Source organism: Podarcis bocagei (genome assembly GCF_964188305.1).
Source record: "Podarcis bocagei genome assembly, chromosome: 11".
Lineage (NCBI taxonomy): Eukaryota > Metazoa > Chordata > Lepidosauria > Squamata > Lacertidae > Podarcis > Podarcis bocagei.
In genome coordinates, this window is record NC_138136.1 from 47,128,326 (window position 1) to 47,145,399 (window position 17,074).

Below are 17,074 nucleotides of genomic sequence, written 5' to 3' on the forward strand. Positions count from 1 at the left end.
CCATGTTTGAGGCTTGGTCATGCAACCAAGAGCATACTGGCTCCTGGATGCCTCTCTTTTTAATATATATATATATAAGTTTCCAACAAATTAAGCACAACACTACAAAAAAGCCAAAAAAGAAAAAAACATACAATACAATACATAATAATAATAATAATAATAATAATAATAATAATAATAATAAAAAGAACAAAAAAACATAATAAAAGAAACAAGACAAAACAAAAGAAAACAAAAACCATTTAAAATTTCAATTTCAACATCTTATCTCTCTTCCCCTTATTTCCTCGACCTCCTCACACCTCCCTTTTTGTATTCCACTTCTGTTAATTGTTTCAGCAATTCCTTTCCATCTTCCTCTGTTTTCTATCTTATAATTGTCTTAACACATTCTAACCATATTTTCCCTTTAAAGCTCAATTAATCTATTTATACTTAATTCCAATTCCTATCCATCTTCCCCTGTTTTCTATCCTATAATTATCTTAACACATTTTAACCTTATTTTCCTTTAATACTCTATTAATCTATTTATACTTAATTCCTTATAACATTTCTACTGAAGCCATATAACTTCATTCCAGCGTTCTTCTAACATTCATTAATTTTACAATATTTCTATAAATAATCTTTAAACTTTTCCCAGTCTTCTTCCACCGACTCTTCTCCCTGGTCTCAGATCTTGCCAGTCTTTTCCGCCAATTCTATCTAGTCCATCAACTTCATCTGCCATTATCCAACACTTCTGTACTTCCAGGAGACAACCATTCTCTCAGCCAACAAAGAGCAGATGATTCACAACAAAGTTTAAGGGTCTGGCAGGGCAGGTCCACCTCCTTCTTTAGCATCCGTCAGTATCTTAAGTTTTACTCGAGGCTTCCTGCCCTGCCAAACAACTCCAAAAACATCCCTCTGCCACCTCCTGATACAATCCAACCCAACCAAAACTTGTACTGTTTGAAACGAAAGCAACATCCCCAGCATCACAGCAACCCTCATCCCCACCACAACAACTCGGCCCAACAATAGCAACTTCAGATTTGTCCATATTTCCCAATCCCCCTTCTCTTCAATCCAACGTCCTTCACAGTTACCCTTAAATAAATTCACATTTTTGGCAGTCATACTGGCCCCCAAAAACCTCTCTTTCTCAACCGATGTTAGTCCAGTCTCCTCCTGAAGCTCTGTCAGGCTTTCCTTTCCCAATTCAGGTAGGGCTCTGGTCCTCAAATTCTTCTGTTTTCCTTTAAGATCCATCATAACAGATGTCACATCGAATTGCCTTTGAATGGATGGGGCTCTTTCACACTCCAGTTGTATTATTTTACATTCAGCAGCAAGGGTTTTCTCCCTGACTTCATCCGCAGTTTGCCGTGTCGACGTAAATTCCTGTATCGATCTCTGAATGGTTTCTGTGTTAGTATTCACCTTTTGTCCCAGATTGTCTATTTTCCTGTGAAGCTGTTCCAACGAATCGTTTATTTTCACTAAAGCGACCACTAAGGCCTCTTCTGTCGACATTTCACCTGTTTTTTTCCTTTCCATTTACCATAACACATGAGAAATTCAAGGTCAATTTCAGAGTCTCACAGTTCTTATCTTGCAGCTGGAAGTCCCCCTAGCCCAGCTCTTATAAATTTCAGAGATTTCCACTAGAGGGAAACAATGTCCCCTTTTAACACAACTCATACAATCCAAAGTTAATTTCAGATTTCAGATACTTTTTACTCCTTTTTAGAGGCAGCCGGAGACAATAGAAACAATGTATTTCTCTTCCTTTGCTAGCTGTCAAGGAACGTTCTAAATGCTGTCAATGAACATTCCAAAACGTCAGTCCTACTGGCAGCCCGTTTCCAGGGTCAGAGCGGCTTTATTTTACTCCTTTCACTCTCCTGCAGGCATACTCACTCCACAACTTCCCCCCCTCTTCTCCTGCCTCCAAGGGGGGTTTTGTGCTCTTTACCGATGGAAATTTGGGCTTTTACAAAAGGCTTTCCAAGACTTCAGCCTAGAGCCTCCTTGCCTCAGTCTGTTTACAAGCAGGGAAGGCGGACTTCCTGTTTTGAACCTCCCCGTTTCGATGCCAAATTAAACGTTTAAAATCCAATTCTCCCGTCTCAGCTCTACTCACGGGTAATTACTTTGAAGTCAAATTGTCCACAGGAAAAAGTCAATGCTCTCCGGCAACAGCTATGCAGCTTCGCTCCGTGGAAGAAGCAGACGATTCGAAGCACCGCGCCTCTCACCCCATGTCGCTCCGGATCCCCAAAACCGGGTTTCCCCGCGAGTAGGGGAGGCGCAAAAGGTGCCCGCCGAATCCCACATTCACAGGCTTCTCCCGCCTGTGATTTTTACGGGTCTCCGCCTTCACCGCGGCGGTACAGACCCAAATTCCCACGGGGCAAGTTCCTGCTGATCAGAGGAACTCCCCATTGCCGGAGGCACCAACCCGGAAGTCGATGCCTCTCCACCATTCTTCCTGGAGCTGTGACAGGCAGGTGCAAAGGGGGGCGGGGCTGTGTTGTTCAGGCCATTGTTAGACTTTGAAGTCATCTTCTAGCACAAAGATCTCTGGGAAATGCAGTTTGACTATATTTTACATCCTTTCAGATCCTTACTAAAGGCAGTAATCTTATAGAAAATTTTGACTGTCAACTTTCCCCCTTGGTAGACGGGCCAGCGCTGCACTAAATTGTCTAAAACGCTTTCATGAAATGAAGAAACGAGGACCGAAACCTTATAGCCTTCATCTAGATCACATTGTTCAGAAAGCCATGTCAACACATCAGCGAAGGGATCAGTATCGTGTGCAGAAAGACATCTTTATTCTAAAGGTAGCTATTTTACTTCAATGTCAGTGATTTTCCTTATTTTTTTTGTAAACAGCAAATAATCTTCATTGATTTAAACTGAATTTCCAAAATAAGAGTTGCTAGGAATTACGAGTTTAAATGAAAACCTTACATGGGGAGATAGGGTGGGGAAACTGTTGCACTAGAAATCTGACATGGCTTCTGAGTGCAGAGAGAGAGAAAATGTGGGCATACATTTTGGTGGTGGTCTGTCTACAGTTCAATATATTTTAATAATCTGCAAACTTGTATATTACTTTCTAATGTTGATGCAAGTGTTGCAGCAGTTTGAACTTTGATTTCTCTTCTTCCTTCTGCTATTCAAGGATACCGATGAAGCACTGTTAATTAATCTAAGAGACAGCCAAGTTCTTCATCACAAAGAGAATCTTGAGTGGAATTGGAATCTGATAGGGACCATACTAAAGGTAAGCCGTTAAATGGCTCCCTAATTAACGTCTGAAGATTAAATTGAAATGAAAGGAAGTGACATACAAGTCTTACAAAACTCTCTTATCTATTTTGCAGTGGCCAAATATCAGCGTAAAGTTCAACAAAGATGAACAGTGGAACAGGTATTCATATTTACTAAAGGGGGGCAGTTCCGTTCTGCCTTGGCAGCTTGCTTTTCCTCCTACAACTGCTTCTGGGGGTTCTTGACACTTGTAAATTGTGGGGTACATTGGCTGTACAGTCGTACCTTGGAAGTTGAACAGAATCTGTTCCGGAAGTCCGTTCAACTTCCAAAATGTTCGGAAACCAAAGCGTGGCTTCTGAGCCTGCAGCCAATTGGAAACCGCAGAACCCATGTCAGATTTTCGGGTTCCAAAAGAAAGTTCCAGGTTTCAATTGTTTGGGGGCCAATTTGTTTTGGAGCCAAGGCATTTGAGATCCAAGGTGTGGCTGTACTTAAGACTAGGACCCTCAGTCTCCTAGGTCTTCGTCCGACACTCTAACCACTACATCACACTGGCCTCTATTTGCTGTGTGTGTTTTTTCAAAGGTGAAATCATTCATTATTTGCTTTATGTTTTTTACCATCACTTGCTGAGAAATGTGACACATTTCCTGAAAAGGCTTTTACATTTCTGTCTTTTCCCCAGTTACAGTTTTGAATAACCTGGCCTTTGTGTGTTATGAATTAGAAAAGGAAATTCACTGAATTGAATTAACTCTTGGGGGGAAAGGACAGGGATGCTGATCTCGAGTTTCCCCTGCCTAATTGAGTAAGATGGATGGTTACAAGGAATATGACCTTTCTCCTGATGGCACCCTATTTATTGACTGCCTCAGCAAGAGTTGCTTCCCTGACACCAGTGTTTTTCTTTTAAGCACCAGGTCAAGACCCTTCTTGTTTTCATAGGTTTTAAAAAATTGTACTGGGTACATCTCTCTGGTGCATTACATCTTTGGACCAAGTTTCCCAGTTACTGGTTTTATATTGGTTTTAGCTTCTGTGCATGAGCTGATTTTAGATTTGGCTACTGGAATTTTTATAATTGCTTTTAAAGTTTTATTGTGTAAAGTTTTGAATTGTAGCTATATATTTTTAATGTTTCCATATATTGCACATAGAACTTAGTTAAATGGTAGCGTGCTAATAGAATGAATGAGCAAATAAATTAATAAATGCATATTGCTTGGGGTTTTTTTGTATTAGGAAACTAATCTGCTCTTCCATCAGTAAGCCAGTACAATCACAAGCAATACATAAGCGAGTAGCAGGGAGCAGGCAGGCTAGTATGGGAAGAGAATGTATTGACTTCACTATGACCCTATAATAGCATTTGCATTTAAGTACAGGTGCTAACATTTGAAAACATGAAGCCTCTTCGCCATCTCGTAGATAAAACAGTGTGGTATACACATTTGCCTGAAGCTTGCAACAGACTTTTCAGCACCTCATATGTCTGTTTAATGTTAGATTTATACGGCGACTGATGTATTTTTACAAGCCCAGCAGCAAATTGTATGCCAACCTGGATCTGGATTACGCAAAGGCCAAACAGCTCACAGTTGTAGGTTGCCAGTTAACTGAGTATCTCCTTGAATCTGAAGAGGTAAGATTCATTTTGTTTAGCTCTAAGTAACAACTAGCAGCTTCTTGTATTGTTGGCATTACCTTTTGGCGAGTTATTACCTTTATTGCATATTCTAAAAAATATTAGAAGATTCATTAGACCAGGTTTGCCAGGTCTAAAGGAAGTGCAATTGGAACATTTAATTCAGGCTGGGAAATATGAGTATTTGCTGGTCAAAATCTTAGAAAAAGAATGGAGTTTATAAAAATGTATGGCTTATCCCATTGATATATAAAGTTGCGGGGGTGGGAATGTAGCACATTAGTAAGAGCCCTAAACTGTAGCAATTCATTAATAAGATAAAAATGGCTTGATATCCCTGGAGTTCTTCATAGTCTTTACCCTACTCCTTAACCTTGCACCGCAGGACATCACTAGGTAAGCCGTATTTAATGGGTTACCCTCATCCTGATTGGCCAGTGAATCGCTAATTTTAAGCAACTCAGTTAACAAAGCAGTAGATCTCTCAGTTTTATGGGAAGAGAGATCTAGTTGGTTACCAAGTCACTTCTCAGCCAGCTCCCAAGCTCTGCCTATCCTAGCTGCCTAAACTCTAGAGCAGGTATGTCAAACCGGTCGATCGCCAGTTCCCCCCAAAAACCTCAACAACTTTGGTCAACCCAGTGGTAGATCACTGCCAGTTTTTTTATAGTGGGAGTAGATTGCAGTCTCTTGGGTGTTGGACATGCCTGCTCTAGAGGATGAACAGATGCCTTTGGTTCAGAACACACCAGATAATTAAGTTTATTATTCAGAACACACAAGTGTATCCAACAGTGGTGTTCAGCTGATTGTCAAGTTTAACATTAGCAGAGTGGCAGAGGAAGCAATTTCCAACAATTCCTTTTCCACCTGCAGATCCCTGTGCCCCCTAAATCTGCTCTGAAGGGTCTCCCAGTTCCCTGGAGCAGATTTATGAGTGGTGCAAGTGTCTACAGGTTGGAGAGGTAATCGCCAAAAATTGCATCCCTCTTCATTTCACTGAAGGAAGCCTTATCAGCTGAACAACACCTCTGGAAACAAAGCACAGAGGATAAAATTGCAGCCCATTACAAAGAAAAATGGTGGTTGTAGATCCTGAGACTTGCCCTAGCTGGAATATTAAGACACCTGATTCATCCCTTATGCACTGTAGGAGATCTATTATAAGAGGCAGTAGTGGATTCAGGAATCAAAGTCTCCTCTACATTCCTTTGTCTACAAACCAAAGCAGCATGGACTCTAGGAAGCATAATTAGTTAATTGTAGATAAAGACCACTTAATGAAAAAATCTAGCTTTCATATTTGTAGAGTTTTGCCTATGAAATTTACACGCTGGCCTGATAGGCTTCAGGATACTGGGAGGGGATGATGCAGAGGTCAAATCAACATGCCCTTTTGCCCCTCAGGAAGGAAGACAGGAAGGAAAGAAGGAAGGAAGGCAGGTGCAACAAAAGGTAGATACAGACTTAAAATTATCTCAACTTTCTGTAGCCTAATGCCTTGCATTCCTAATTCTCTGTGACACATAAAGGGTAACAATTTAAAGGTGTTCGTCCTAGTCTATTTTCTTCTTTTGTTTTTGTTTGACAAAATTCAGAAGCTGGTGGAAGAGGGAAAGGACCAGAAGGTGTTATGTTCACTTTTGTAAAAACCTGTTCTTGAGCTGCTTCACTCGTCACCTGCCACTGTTAAGCTCTCACAAAACCTGGGACTGCCTGAGGCTTATTTACTCTTGTGACAGCCATAATCCCCACGGGAATTGACTTTTCAGCTTGTGACAAGATCATCTGAGGGCAGTATCACAGCAGATTCTCCCCACATTTCAAAGTTTACACATGCTGCAGCATTTTCACAATGAAGGGTTTTCTTCTGGTTTTAATTTATCGGGTGCTTTTCGGTTTGATGGTTGCTTTCTTTCTCTTGTGCCCAAAGAAATGTAAATGGGTGTCTTTTTTTCAATGAGGCAGGGAAATGCTGCCAAAGGAACTGAAGTTTTTTGTCCTTTCTCTTTGAAGCAGGATGGACATGGTTACCTCGAAGAGTTAGTGAAAGATATTGTACACTGGCTCAATTCTTCTTCTGGACTGAAACCAGAACGCAGCCTCCAAAACAATGGGTTACTTAACACTCTTAGTCAGCACTACTTCTTGTTTTTTGGTACGCTCTCCTGTCAACCCCACGGAGTGAAAATGCTTGAAAAGTGTAATGTGTTTCAGTGGTAAGCATTATCTTCAGAATCTTTTGAACTACTCAGATCCTAGAAGTTTTAAAATGAATTCTCTCATTGTTCTTTAAATTTCTGTATAACTAGATGTGGTTAGTTGACCCTAATTTTTACATTTTTTGTAAAAAGAAAAAGATAGATTCCTAAAGGAACTAAGTTGCATACACTGTTAAAAGTTGAATGAGCTCATCCAAAACATCTATATTTCATCTACATGATTAAGAATAGTACTAGATTCAAAAGTGTGCAGTTAGATTTTATGAAAGTGACAGTACATTTTTAAAAGATAATATGCAAAACATTTCCCCAAGTCTGTATTTGTTTATAGTTTTTAACTAATCTATAGACCAAGCATGCTATCATTTTTCAGGAAAAGAAAGCTTTCTATGCTGAAAGCTGGAGAAAACTCTCCAGCTTCCTTTCAATAGAAATAATTATATCCTATTGGACTACATGGGATTTTAGGGTAACTTAGCAGGGGGACGCGGGTGGTGCTGTGGTCTAAACCACTGAGCCTCTTGGGCTTGCCTATCAGAAGGTCAGCGGTTCAAATCCCCGCTACGGGGTGAGCTCCCATTCCTCGGTCCCAGCTCCTGTCAACATAGCAGTTCGAAAGCACGGCCAAAAAGTGCAAGTAGATAAATAGGTACCCCTCCAGCGGGAAGGTAAATGGCATTCCCATGCACTCCTCTGGTTTTGGTGCTCCGTTGTGCCAGAAGCGGCTTAGTCATGCTGGCCACATGACCCAGAAAAACTGTCTGCAGACAAACGCCGGCTCCCTTGGCCTGTAAAGCGAGATGAGCACCACAACCCCAGAGTCATCTGTGACTGGACTTAACTGTCAGGGGTCCTTTACATTTACCTTTTTTAGCAGGGGGAAGAAATATTCCTGGCCTGAAGAACTTAGTTTAAAATTTGATAGTGGAGAAGGAAAAATGGAGGGACTTTTAAAGTTAGTCCAATTCTCATACAGATTTACAATTAAATGTTTCCATCTTTTTCCAGTCTTCTTAATCTTTGCTCCTTGAAGAACCAGGATCACTTACTCAAACTGACTGTTTCTAGTTTGGACTACAGCAGAGATGGATTAGCAAGAGTCATTCTTTCCAAAATCCTAACGGCATCTACAGATGTAAGTGACAACTCCTCTAAATGCCTACATTCTGAAGATTATATTTAAATGGTCGTTTTCACAGGGTGGTGTTACAGATAGAACGTTGGCCTAGGGAGACCTAGGTGTAAATACGTTTTTGATCTCAGCCCTGAGCTTGTGACTTTGGATCAGTCGCTTTCTCTCAGCCTCAGTATAATCTCAAGGCAGTATATCATTTGCATTTAATTTTAATGGCTTATTAAATGAATAGCTCTAGGTGTTTTGCATCAATATGTGTGAGCTAAAAGTAGAGAGAGGTATAGGTGCAGCCACACCACCTTGACCTTCTTGTGTTAAGTGGTAGGGTCTGAACATGCTTAAAAGCCTCCTTCAGACTTTTCCGCTATGAGAAAATTTTAAGTGGAACCTGCCCTCTCATTGATGTTGTTGTGCTTGTGTGTATACCCCTGACCACTTCCCACATTGTGTATGTTCAAGCTGAGTGCTTGGAGAGAGCATGGATCTGGCTTTCTGTGTGCAAAATCTACTTTTCTCTACTGTGTTTCCCTTGCCGTTGATTTGCTTGTTTACTTGCTTCGTAGAGCTGTAGGCTATATGCCACAAAACACTTACGAGTACTGCTGAGAGCCAACGTAGAGTTCTTCAGCAACTGGGGAATCGAGTTACTGGTCACCCAGCTCCATGACAAGAATAAAGCCATTTCTTCTGAAGCACTTGATATCCTCGATGAGGCATGTGAAGACAAGGTGAGAATCCTGCCGTCCATTCCTAAAGTTACCGTGAGTGAATACTGTTGTGTATCAGTTTATTGAGAAGCATGTCATACTTCTCATGCAATGGTCTTAGGCCTGGGCGATATATCACCCAGGACTGGTCCGTGATGTCGACCTCACTCAGCAGTATATCACTGGTGAAACCACCACTGCTCCTGAGTCCCTCTGCTAGCCACTTCCTCCTGTGGGTATTGCTTGTTCCTCCCTCTGCATCTTTTAACTGCTCAGCTGAGGAGTGTGCAGTTGCTGCTCCCCTCCCAGCAGTTAAAGGATCCCCCAGCCCAGCACTGGCTCCCACCAAAGCGGGGGAAGCACCAGGGATTGGAAGGCATCCCCATTATTGTATATATTGAAATTTCCTGCTAATTCCTTATTGCCCTCCCTCTCCCTGGCTCTCTCTTTTAGGCAAATCTTCATGCTCTTATTCAGATGAAACCAGCGTTGTCTCATCTTGGAGACAAGGGCTTGCTTCTGCTCTTAAGGTAAACACTAAATATGTTGCTTCACATGAGAACAAACCAAATTCACTTGCATTTTTGTAATCGGTGAACATGTTTATAAATGGTATATGATGGTACTTTTTCAGGTTCCTGTCAATCCCAAAAGGGTTTTCCTATCTAAACGAACGGGGCTATGTGACAAAACAAATGGAGAAATGGCAGAAGGTACTTTTAAACAAATCCAAATCTCTCTGTGAAATTCATAACTTGAAATACATCCCTCCTTGTTATGCTGAGACTTTGCTTGGCTAAAGCCAGCCCTTTAGACTTCCCTAGAATGAATGTGCTAGCCCCATCCAATCATGGTCCAGTTGTGTTTCTTCATTCAGAAGGTGAGATAGAGCCACTTGCATTGCTCTCAGGTCTGTGGACCTGATGGGTTTTTAAGGGTTCCTGAATTTAGGCATAGTGCTCAGCTTCATTGCATCTGACAGTCCTGCTTTTGTTGGGCCCATTATGTATGAACTACTGGCATATGAGAACTGAAAAGTGAGGTTTACAAGCCTGATCCAGAACCGATTTTCCCACTGGAATTAGATTCTCTTTGGATAACTTTTGTTCAAACTGTACTTTATACAGCTCTGTATCTAGGAGGAAATAGCTCCCAGGGAGTTTAAGTTAAGAAGCTGCAGGAAGGAGGATTCCAGGTGTATATTTGAAGATAAGCACTCGGGATGCTTTAGAGGAAAAGGACACGGGGCAGATTTACAGAGAAAAAGCAGCAAGGAGGAAAGGTTAATCTTTGCCCAGAAGTGAAATGTCCACACCAGTTTGCTCTCACCCAGAGCTGCCTTTGGTTAGAAAATGTGGCTGCTGGAAATGATTCAACATAACATGTAGTTTCACCTTTTTTGAAAAAGGCTTTCTGAGCCAAAATTTGAAGAGGTGAATAAATCCTTTGGCAACATATGAAATGATACTTGAATGGTATTCACTTACTAAATGGGGTAGAGATCTGCTCCATCATGGAAGAGAACTGTACAGAAGTGCTATGGAGAGGAAATTCACAAGTTAGAAACAATTTCCCCATTTATATCAGACAGGTTACTCTGTAAAAATGAGAGGCAGAGAATGTTATAGGGATAATAGGGTTTCAGCCATTTCCCAGTCTTGCCAACCATTATTCTAGAACAAAAGGCTCTGCATTGTGAATTAATTTCTTGCAAAGTGTTTAGCTAAACATCAAAATATCCAAGATCATGAAACAACAAAACATATAAAAGCATAGTAAAACTCCAAACATATTCAAAATTCTGTTAATGGACAAGTTAACAATAATACAAAACTAGTAAAGATCAGGTGAAGAAAAATGGTTTTTTGTATATACCAAAAGCCCACAGTTGTAGGAGGAAGGGAATTCCAGAGAACTGGTGCCACAACACTAAAGGCCCTGTTCTATGTAGCCGAGCCACTGGGCATGTAAATAAATATTTTCATTCCAAAATAGCTTTTGCCTTTTTAATCAAACATTTGACTTCAAAAACCTGCAGTGGTTCCCTTGGAATTATGAAAATAAGGAGGTTTTTCTCATTTGGATCACAATGTCGCATAGTACAGTATTATGAATACAAAAATCTGCTGGAGATTTCTCTCTCTCTCATGAGCTCTGTATCCCATCATCTTAGGAGTACAACTTAAAGTATGTCGATTTGATAGAAGAGCAACTCAATGAAGCACTTACCACATACCGCAAACCTGTTGATGGCGATAACTATGTTCGCCGGAGCAACCAAAGGTAAGCTAAGTTGCAGATGATCTTGATTGGTTTGCTAAAGCAATTGCTACATATGAGATGACTGTGTGACTGGTTTTTGAAATAGCCATAAGGAATAAAAATTGAAATACTTTATTGTCACTTGTACAACTTGTATACGGTGAGATTACACGAGCACCCCACACTCAGCTCTCTTAGTCTTAATTCCCCTTGTTTACTGACGCACACCCACCAAACCCGAAAGTCAGTTGCCCTGTTGTTATCTTTTCATTCAGCAGCCTAACAGTCCACGGATAGAAGCTCTTCTTTACTCTGTTGGTGCGACTAATCATGCTTCTATATCTTCTGCCCGAGGGCAGGAGATCAAGAAAGTGCCGGCCAGGGTGTGAATCATCCCTGAGAATTTTCCTCACTCTCCTGAGGCAACGTTCTTCCACTATTTCATCCAGCGGATTCACGGGACAGCCCATAATATCTTGTGCTGTATTCACCACCCTCTGTAGGCACTTCCTATCGGTTGATGTCAAACCAGCGTACCACAAAATGATACAGTATGAAAGGACACTTTCTATTGTTTACTATGCAAACTGACCATTTTTCTTTCTGGCAGATTACAGCGGCCACATGTCTATCTGCCGGTTCACCTCTATGGACAACTGGTACACCACAAAACAGGCTGCCATTTGTTGGAAGCTCAGGTGAGGAAATTTAATATACCTGATTCAAAATCAAGGTAACATTAAATACATTGCAGCCTTCTTGGAATTGGTCCCCGCCTCCAATTTGTTTGGATGTTACTGGTTCAGGGTTGTGTGGCATATACAACCTCATTGGGAAATTTGGCTTGGGGTTTTTTTCTATTTAGACTGCAGAAAAGGAATGAATCCTTGCATGCATCCTTGTTCTATAAAATAAGCTTGCTTTGGCTATGGATTAAATTTTCTCACTTAGCTGGAGCACATAGAAGACTCTTTTTCACTAATGGGAATAGTGAGTGAGAGATGTATAGACTTCGCTTGCAGAACAGAAAGCAAGGGTTGTAGCCAAGATAGCACTGAGTAAGATGTCCTGCTAGCACAAGGATTTTCACTTGTGCCGCAGGAGTCCCCCTCCCTGCATACCCCCAAAATGTATGCTAGGGGTTCCCCCAAGGTCATGGCTTCAAGTCCTACATTGGGCAAAAGATTCCTGCATTTTAGGCAGTTGGACTAGATGAACCTCATAGTCCCTTCCAACTCTACAATTCTGTGATCTACGAACCTTCTAAAGGAGATTGGGGGAGGGCAAGGGGGGGAGGTTTGTTGGCCAAGTGGACTTAGATGCTGCCCCAAGTACTTCTTTGGTAATTCCACGGGAATTGACCCAAAGAATCATGAAAGGGGCCCTTCTTCAGTGGAACTGCTTTGGTCTGCCTGAGGATCCTATTGCCTTTTAGTCTTTCTTTCTGCATTTTTAGGCTATGAATCTTGACTTCTGGGGTAGGGTGTCAAACACTGGTAGGTGGTGGTATCTTCCTCTACCAACTGTCGCCTAGCTGCAGCCATTCCATAAGGCTGCAGCAGAGAGAGAGAGAAGGGAGGCAGGGCCACAATATCAGCTGTGCTGAGAGGTCAGAAACTTTTGGCATCTGCTTTCCTTGAACTGTTTTCAGCTGGAAGGGAATGCACTTTACAGAACACAACTTGTGCATGGATTTGCTTTTTTTTCTTCCTTTCTTCATTCTGAGATGCTTTAGCTAAGGACTAGCTGATTGGTTCTGAAATGTGCAAGATACTGCTGTTCTTAGCTTATGTGATCCAATTCTGAGCTGTGTTTTCTCAATTTTGAATTGAAAGAAGAAAAGAATACTGGCTTATTTTTATAGAAATTGAATTACATGTTTATATTTTTAAATATTTCTTCTTGAAATAAAAAAAGCCTTATTTAATGACCAGAGCTGTTATCGTTGTTCTGTATATCTGCCTTTAGTTTTACCATTGGTGCTCTTGTTTAAATGGTTGGTGGTTTTTGAAACATTAGTTTTCAATTTTTTTTATATTAAAAAAAACTAAGCCTATTTGTATTTTGCTCTTAGCATTTATGTAAGTTTGAAAAGCAATTCAGCAGATTTGAAGAATGTTAAGCTTCACATTGAAGCTACTTTGTGATTGATCTTTTTATTCTTTAGAGTATTGTTCCTGACCTGAGTTACACTGTTCGTTCCCCCATGCTGGATAAATGGGAAGGGATTAAGCAGCTGAAGGCAGCTCTCTGGGCTCTGGTTAGTAAAAAAATAAAAATAAAAATCCACCATGGTGTTTTTCTGCAACCAAAATAACAATAATGGTTCCCCCAAAGATGTGTTTTTGATTTTTTGATGTTGCATATTACAGTGGTGCCTCAGGTTACAGACACTTCAGGTTACAGACTCCGCTAAACCAGAAATAGTACCTCGGGTTAAGAACTTTGCTACAGGATGAGAACAGAAATCGTGTGGCGGCAGCGGGAGGCCCCATTAGCTAAAGTGGTACCTTAGGTTAAGAACAGTTTCAGGTTAAGAACAGGTCTCAAGAACGAATTACTGTATTTTCTGGTGTATAAGACTACTTTTTAACCCAGGAAAATCTTCTCAAAAGTTGGGGGTCATCTTATACGCTGGCTACAGCAGCAGCAGCTCATGCAGCAACTCCCCACCAAAGGATGAAACAAAAGCAGATTAAATCAGAGGACACCAAGCTCTCTAGATGAAGCAGAAATACGCTTGAAAATTGGCCCCCCTTTTAATCCAAAAGAGTTCTCAAATTGTAGAAGGTGAGGTACATGAGGGCATTGCATCTAAAGACAAAAGACTCTGCAATGTGGAAGGGAACATATCAACCCAACCCTATATTTCTAGTCAAATTAACGATCATATTTTTGTGTGTGTGTGTGTGTGTGTGTGTGTGTGTGAGAGAGAGAGAGAGAGAGAGAGAGAGAGAGAGAGAGAGAGAGAGAGAGGAAGGAATATAAAAGATTTAAAGTCATTTCTGTGAAGTTGGGAAAGTAGGTAGACTGTAACAAGGTGCTATTATACTATTAAATATTTTTAAAGAAAAGGCTTGAATTGGGTGAAAGAGTCTCGGCTGTAGGTATAAAGAAATTTATAGCTTATACTGTATACAAAATATCTTAAGTTTGTTCATCAAGTTCTAATCAGCAGTATCAGCCAATAGCAAATTTGATCACAAATTATTTACATTACAGGGTAATATTGGATCTTCAAACTGGGGTCTGAATTTGCTTCAAGAAGAAAATGTCATCCCTGATATATTGGCACTTGCCCAGCATTGTGAAGTCCTATCTATTAGAGGGTAGGTATAACATGGTTTGAAATTGACTTTTAAAGGGTTTATAGGATTTTTATTTTGCCCTGGAGTCTTTAAAATGATTCTATGCCATCTGCTGCTTCATTCTTTAGAAACGGTATATAATTTTAAGATGAAGAAAGGCACAACACCCTTTTTATTTTTTTAAAAAATCAGGTGACTTACTATTAAAATAGCAAGTTGCTACTTACTATTATGTTAATAGATTTTCTATGTGACATTAGTTTTGCAGCCTTATTTATGGGTGTGGGTGTTTTGCAGTCATGATTTGTGGAGCATACACAGAAGATGGGGACAAAACTGGATGTCTCCTACTGTATTGAGTGATAATAATTTTAAGTAATACAGGCATGTAGTGAATGAAATAACACTCATATCTGTTACATGCCTAGTTCTACTCTGCATCCCCTTAGAGAATAAGGCTGCAACCTTATCTAGGAATAAGCCTCCTTGAACTAAGTGAGACTTATTTCTGAGTAGACATGTACAAGATTGCACCTCAGAGTTGCAGGCCAGCTTACACAAAGGATTTGTATTTTTCATTTCACATATTTCTAAGGCAGCACAAGTAACATTTCCTGAAGGGAGGGAAAAGAAGCTGGAGAATTGTTTTGGTGGCCTAAATGTGAAATACATATTTGTTTGAACTGGATTTCTGTTTTATAAACATAGGACGTGTGTCTATGTGCTTGGCCTGATCGCCAAAACAAAACAAGGTTGTGACATTCTCAAGCATCACAACTGGGATGCAGTGAGACACAGTCGTAGGCAGCCTTGGCCAGTCGTCCCCGATGACATGGAGCAACTCTGCAACGAACTCTCCTCTATTCCCAGCACGCTCAGTTTGAACTCTGAATCTACCAGTTCAAGGCACAACAGTGAAAGTGAATCTGCGCCGTCAAGTAAGTATGCATAGCAGTGCCAGCACAGCTAGTGAATTCCCTTTGGGGAAAAAGCAGATCATGGGTCTGGCCAGTGAAATCAATAGAATCGTAGAGCTGGGAGGCACCTCAGGGGTCATCAAATCCAACCATTTCCAATGCAGGAATCTCAACTAAAGCATCCATGATAGATGGCCATCCAACCTCTGCTTTAAAAAGCTCCAAGGAAGGAGAGTCCACAACCTTATGAGAGAGTCTCTTCCACTGTTGAAAAGCTCTTGCTGTTAGAAAGTTCTTCCTGATGTTCAGTTGGAATCTCCTTTTGCCTGTCCATTTTGAGAAGGCATTAACTTTCTAATCTGAAGGTATTCTGTATTCCTACATGAGCATGATGTACATCCATACCTCGGGCTACAGCTGCTTCAGGTTGCATTTTTTCGGGTTGCAGACCGCTGAAACCCAGAAGTACCAGAACGGGTTACTTCCGGGTTTCGGTGGTCGCACATGCGCAGAAGCGCTAAATCGCACTTTGCGCATGTGCAAAAGCACCGAATCCCAACCCACGCGTGTGCAGACGCGGGATGCGAACGTGCATCCCACACGGATGACGTTCGCAACCCGAGTGTCCACTGTGTGCTTAATGGATAAAGACGAGGTTTATAGAACGTGGCTAGGTATCCTTTGATAAATTCAGAAATGGTTGTGCTATAGGGTGTCCAGAATGTCACTTTGCTGATCAGAGGCACTTGGATTCAGCTGAAAGCTTTCATCAGTGAAAGGAGGGAATTTCCACTTACTCCCCTCCCTACTATACTGTACAGTCCCCCAACCCTTTGGGGCAGATTGCAGCTGCTGGGGGAAGGAGAATTGGCAAAAACCTCACCCTCTATATCCTGCTGGTAGAAGCCTCTGCTGGGTCCAAGCGCCTTCCGTCAACAGAGAGACACCACTGGGTAAATCCCCCTTGGAGATTCTATAAAATCTTTTTTAGTTTCAGCTTCAAATGCTGTAGAAAATACTATAAATGTAATCATTTTAGATCATGCTTTTATCTGGTGTAAGTGAAAAATTAAAACACTGATTTCCTTTGCATATACAGATAGGTAGCCGTGTTGGTCTGCCATAATCAAAATAAAAAAATTCCTTCCAGTAGCACCTTAAAGACCAACTAAGTTAGTTCTTGGTATGAGCTTTCGTGTGCATGCACACTTCTTCAGATACACGCGTATCTGTGTGTATCTGAAGAAGTGTGCATGCACACGAAAGCTCAAACCAAGAACTAACTTAGTTGGTCTTTAAGGTGCTACTGGAAGGATTTTTTTTATTTTTCCTTTGCATAGAATTAGATCCATTTCTTCTCCAGGATGATAGTATAAATTGAAGATAAAGACTGGACATGAGAAAATTCTTCCTTGAAAGTTAGAAACTCTGATTTAAGATGGAAAACGGGAAACATCAAAATATCTATTAGGATGATTTGAGTATCACATTATAGTTAAAGAGCAGGCTCAGGATACGTTGGAGCTAATCAGAAAAGTCAGGTGTGGAGAGTAAATACTATCACCAGCTAGATAATGTGAAGTAATGTCTTGATATAAGAGAGGC

The 17,074-nt window shown here is 40.9% G+C and overlaps 1 protein-coding gene across 3 annotated transcripts in view; it reads left to right on the forward strand.

Moving 5' to 3' along the window:
- The window catches only part of RICTOR (RPTOR independent companion of MTOR complex 2), a 62,864-nt gene that overhangs the window by 32,044 nt on the left and 13,746 nt on the right, over nt 1–17,074 (forward strand). Inside the window, exons 17-31 of one of the 3 annotated variants that reach the window (XM_081212619.1) lie at nt 2,675–2,837; nt 3,182–3,283; nt 3,384–3,430; nt 4,780–4,915; nt 6,326–6,373; nt 6,935–7,137; nt 8,149–8,275; nt 8,839–9,003; nt 9,436–9,512; nt 9,617–9,695; nt 11,156–11,265; nt 11,855–11,942; nt 13,412–13,504; nt 14,467–14,573; nt 15,261–15,490. In XM_081212619.1, coding sequence (XP_081068745.1) covers nt 2,675–2,837; nt 3,182–3,283; nt 3,384–3,430; nt 4,780–4,915; nt 6,326–6,373; nt 6,935–7,137; nt 8,149–8,275; nt 8,839–9,003; nt 9,436–9,512; nt 9,617–9,695; nt 11,156–11,265; nt 11,855–11,942; nt 13,412–13,504; nt 14,467–14,573; nt 15,261–15,490 — 1,775 coding nt within the window. The remainder of the gene's footprint in view (nt 1–2,674; nt 2,838–3,181; nt 3,284–3,383; nt 3,431–4,779; nt 4,916–6,325; nt 6,374–6,934; nt 7,138–8,148; nt 8,276–8,838; nt 9,004–9,435; nt 9,513–9,616; nt 9,696–11,155; nt 11,266–11,854; nt 11,943–13,411; nt 13,505–14,466; nt 14,574–15,260; nt 15,491–17,074) is intronic. The other 2 variants (XM_081212620.1, XM_081212621.1) reach the window with 2 other exon arrangements.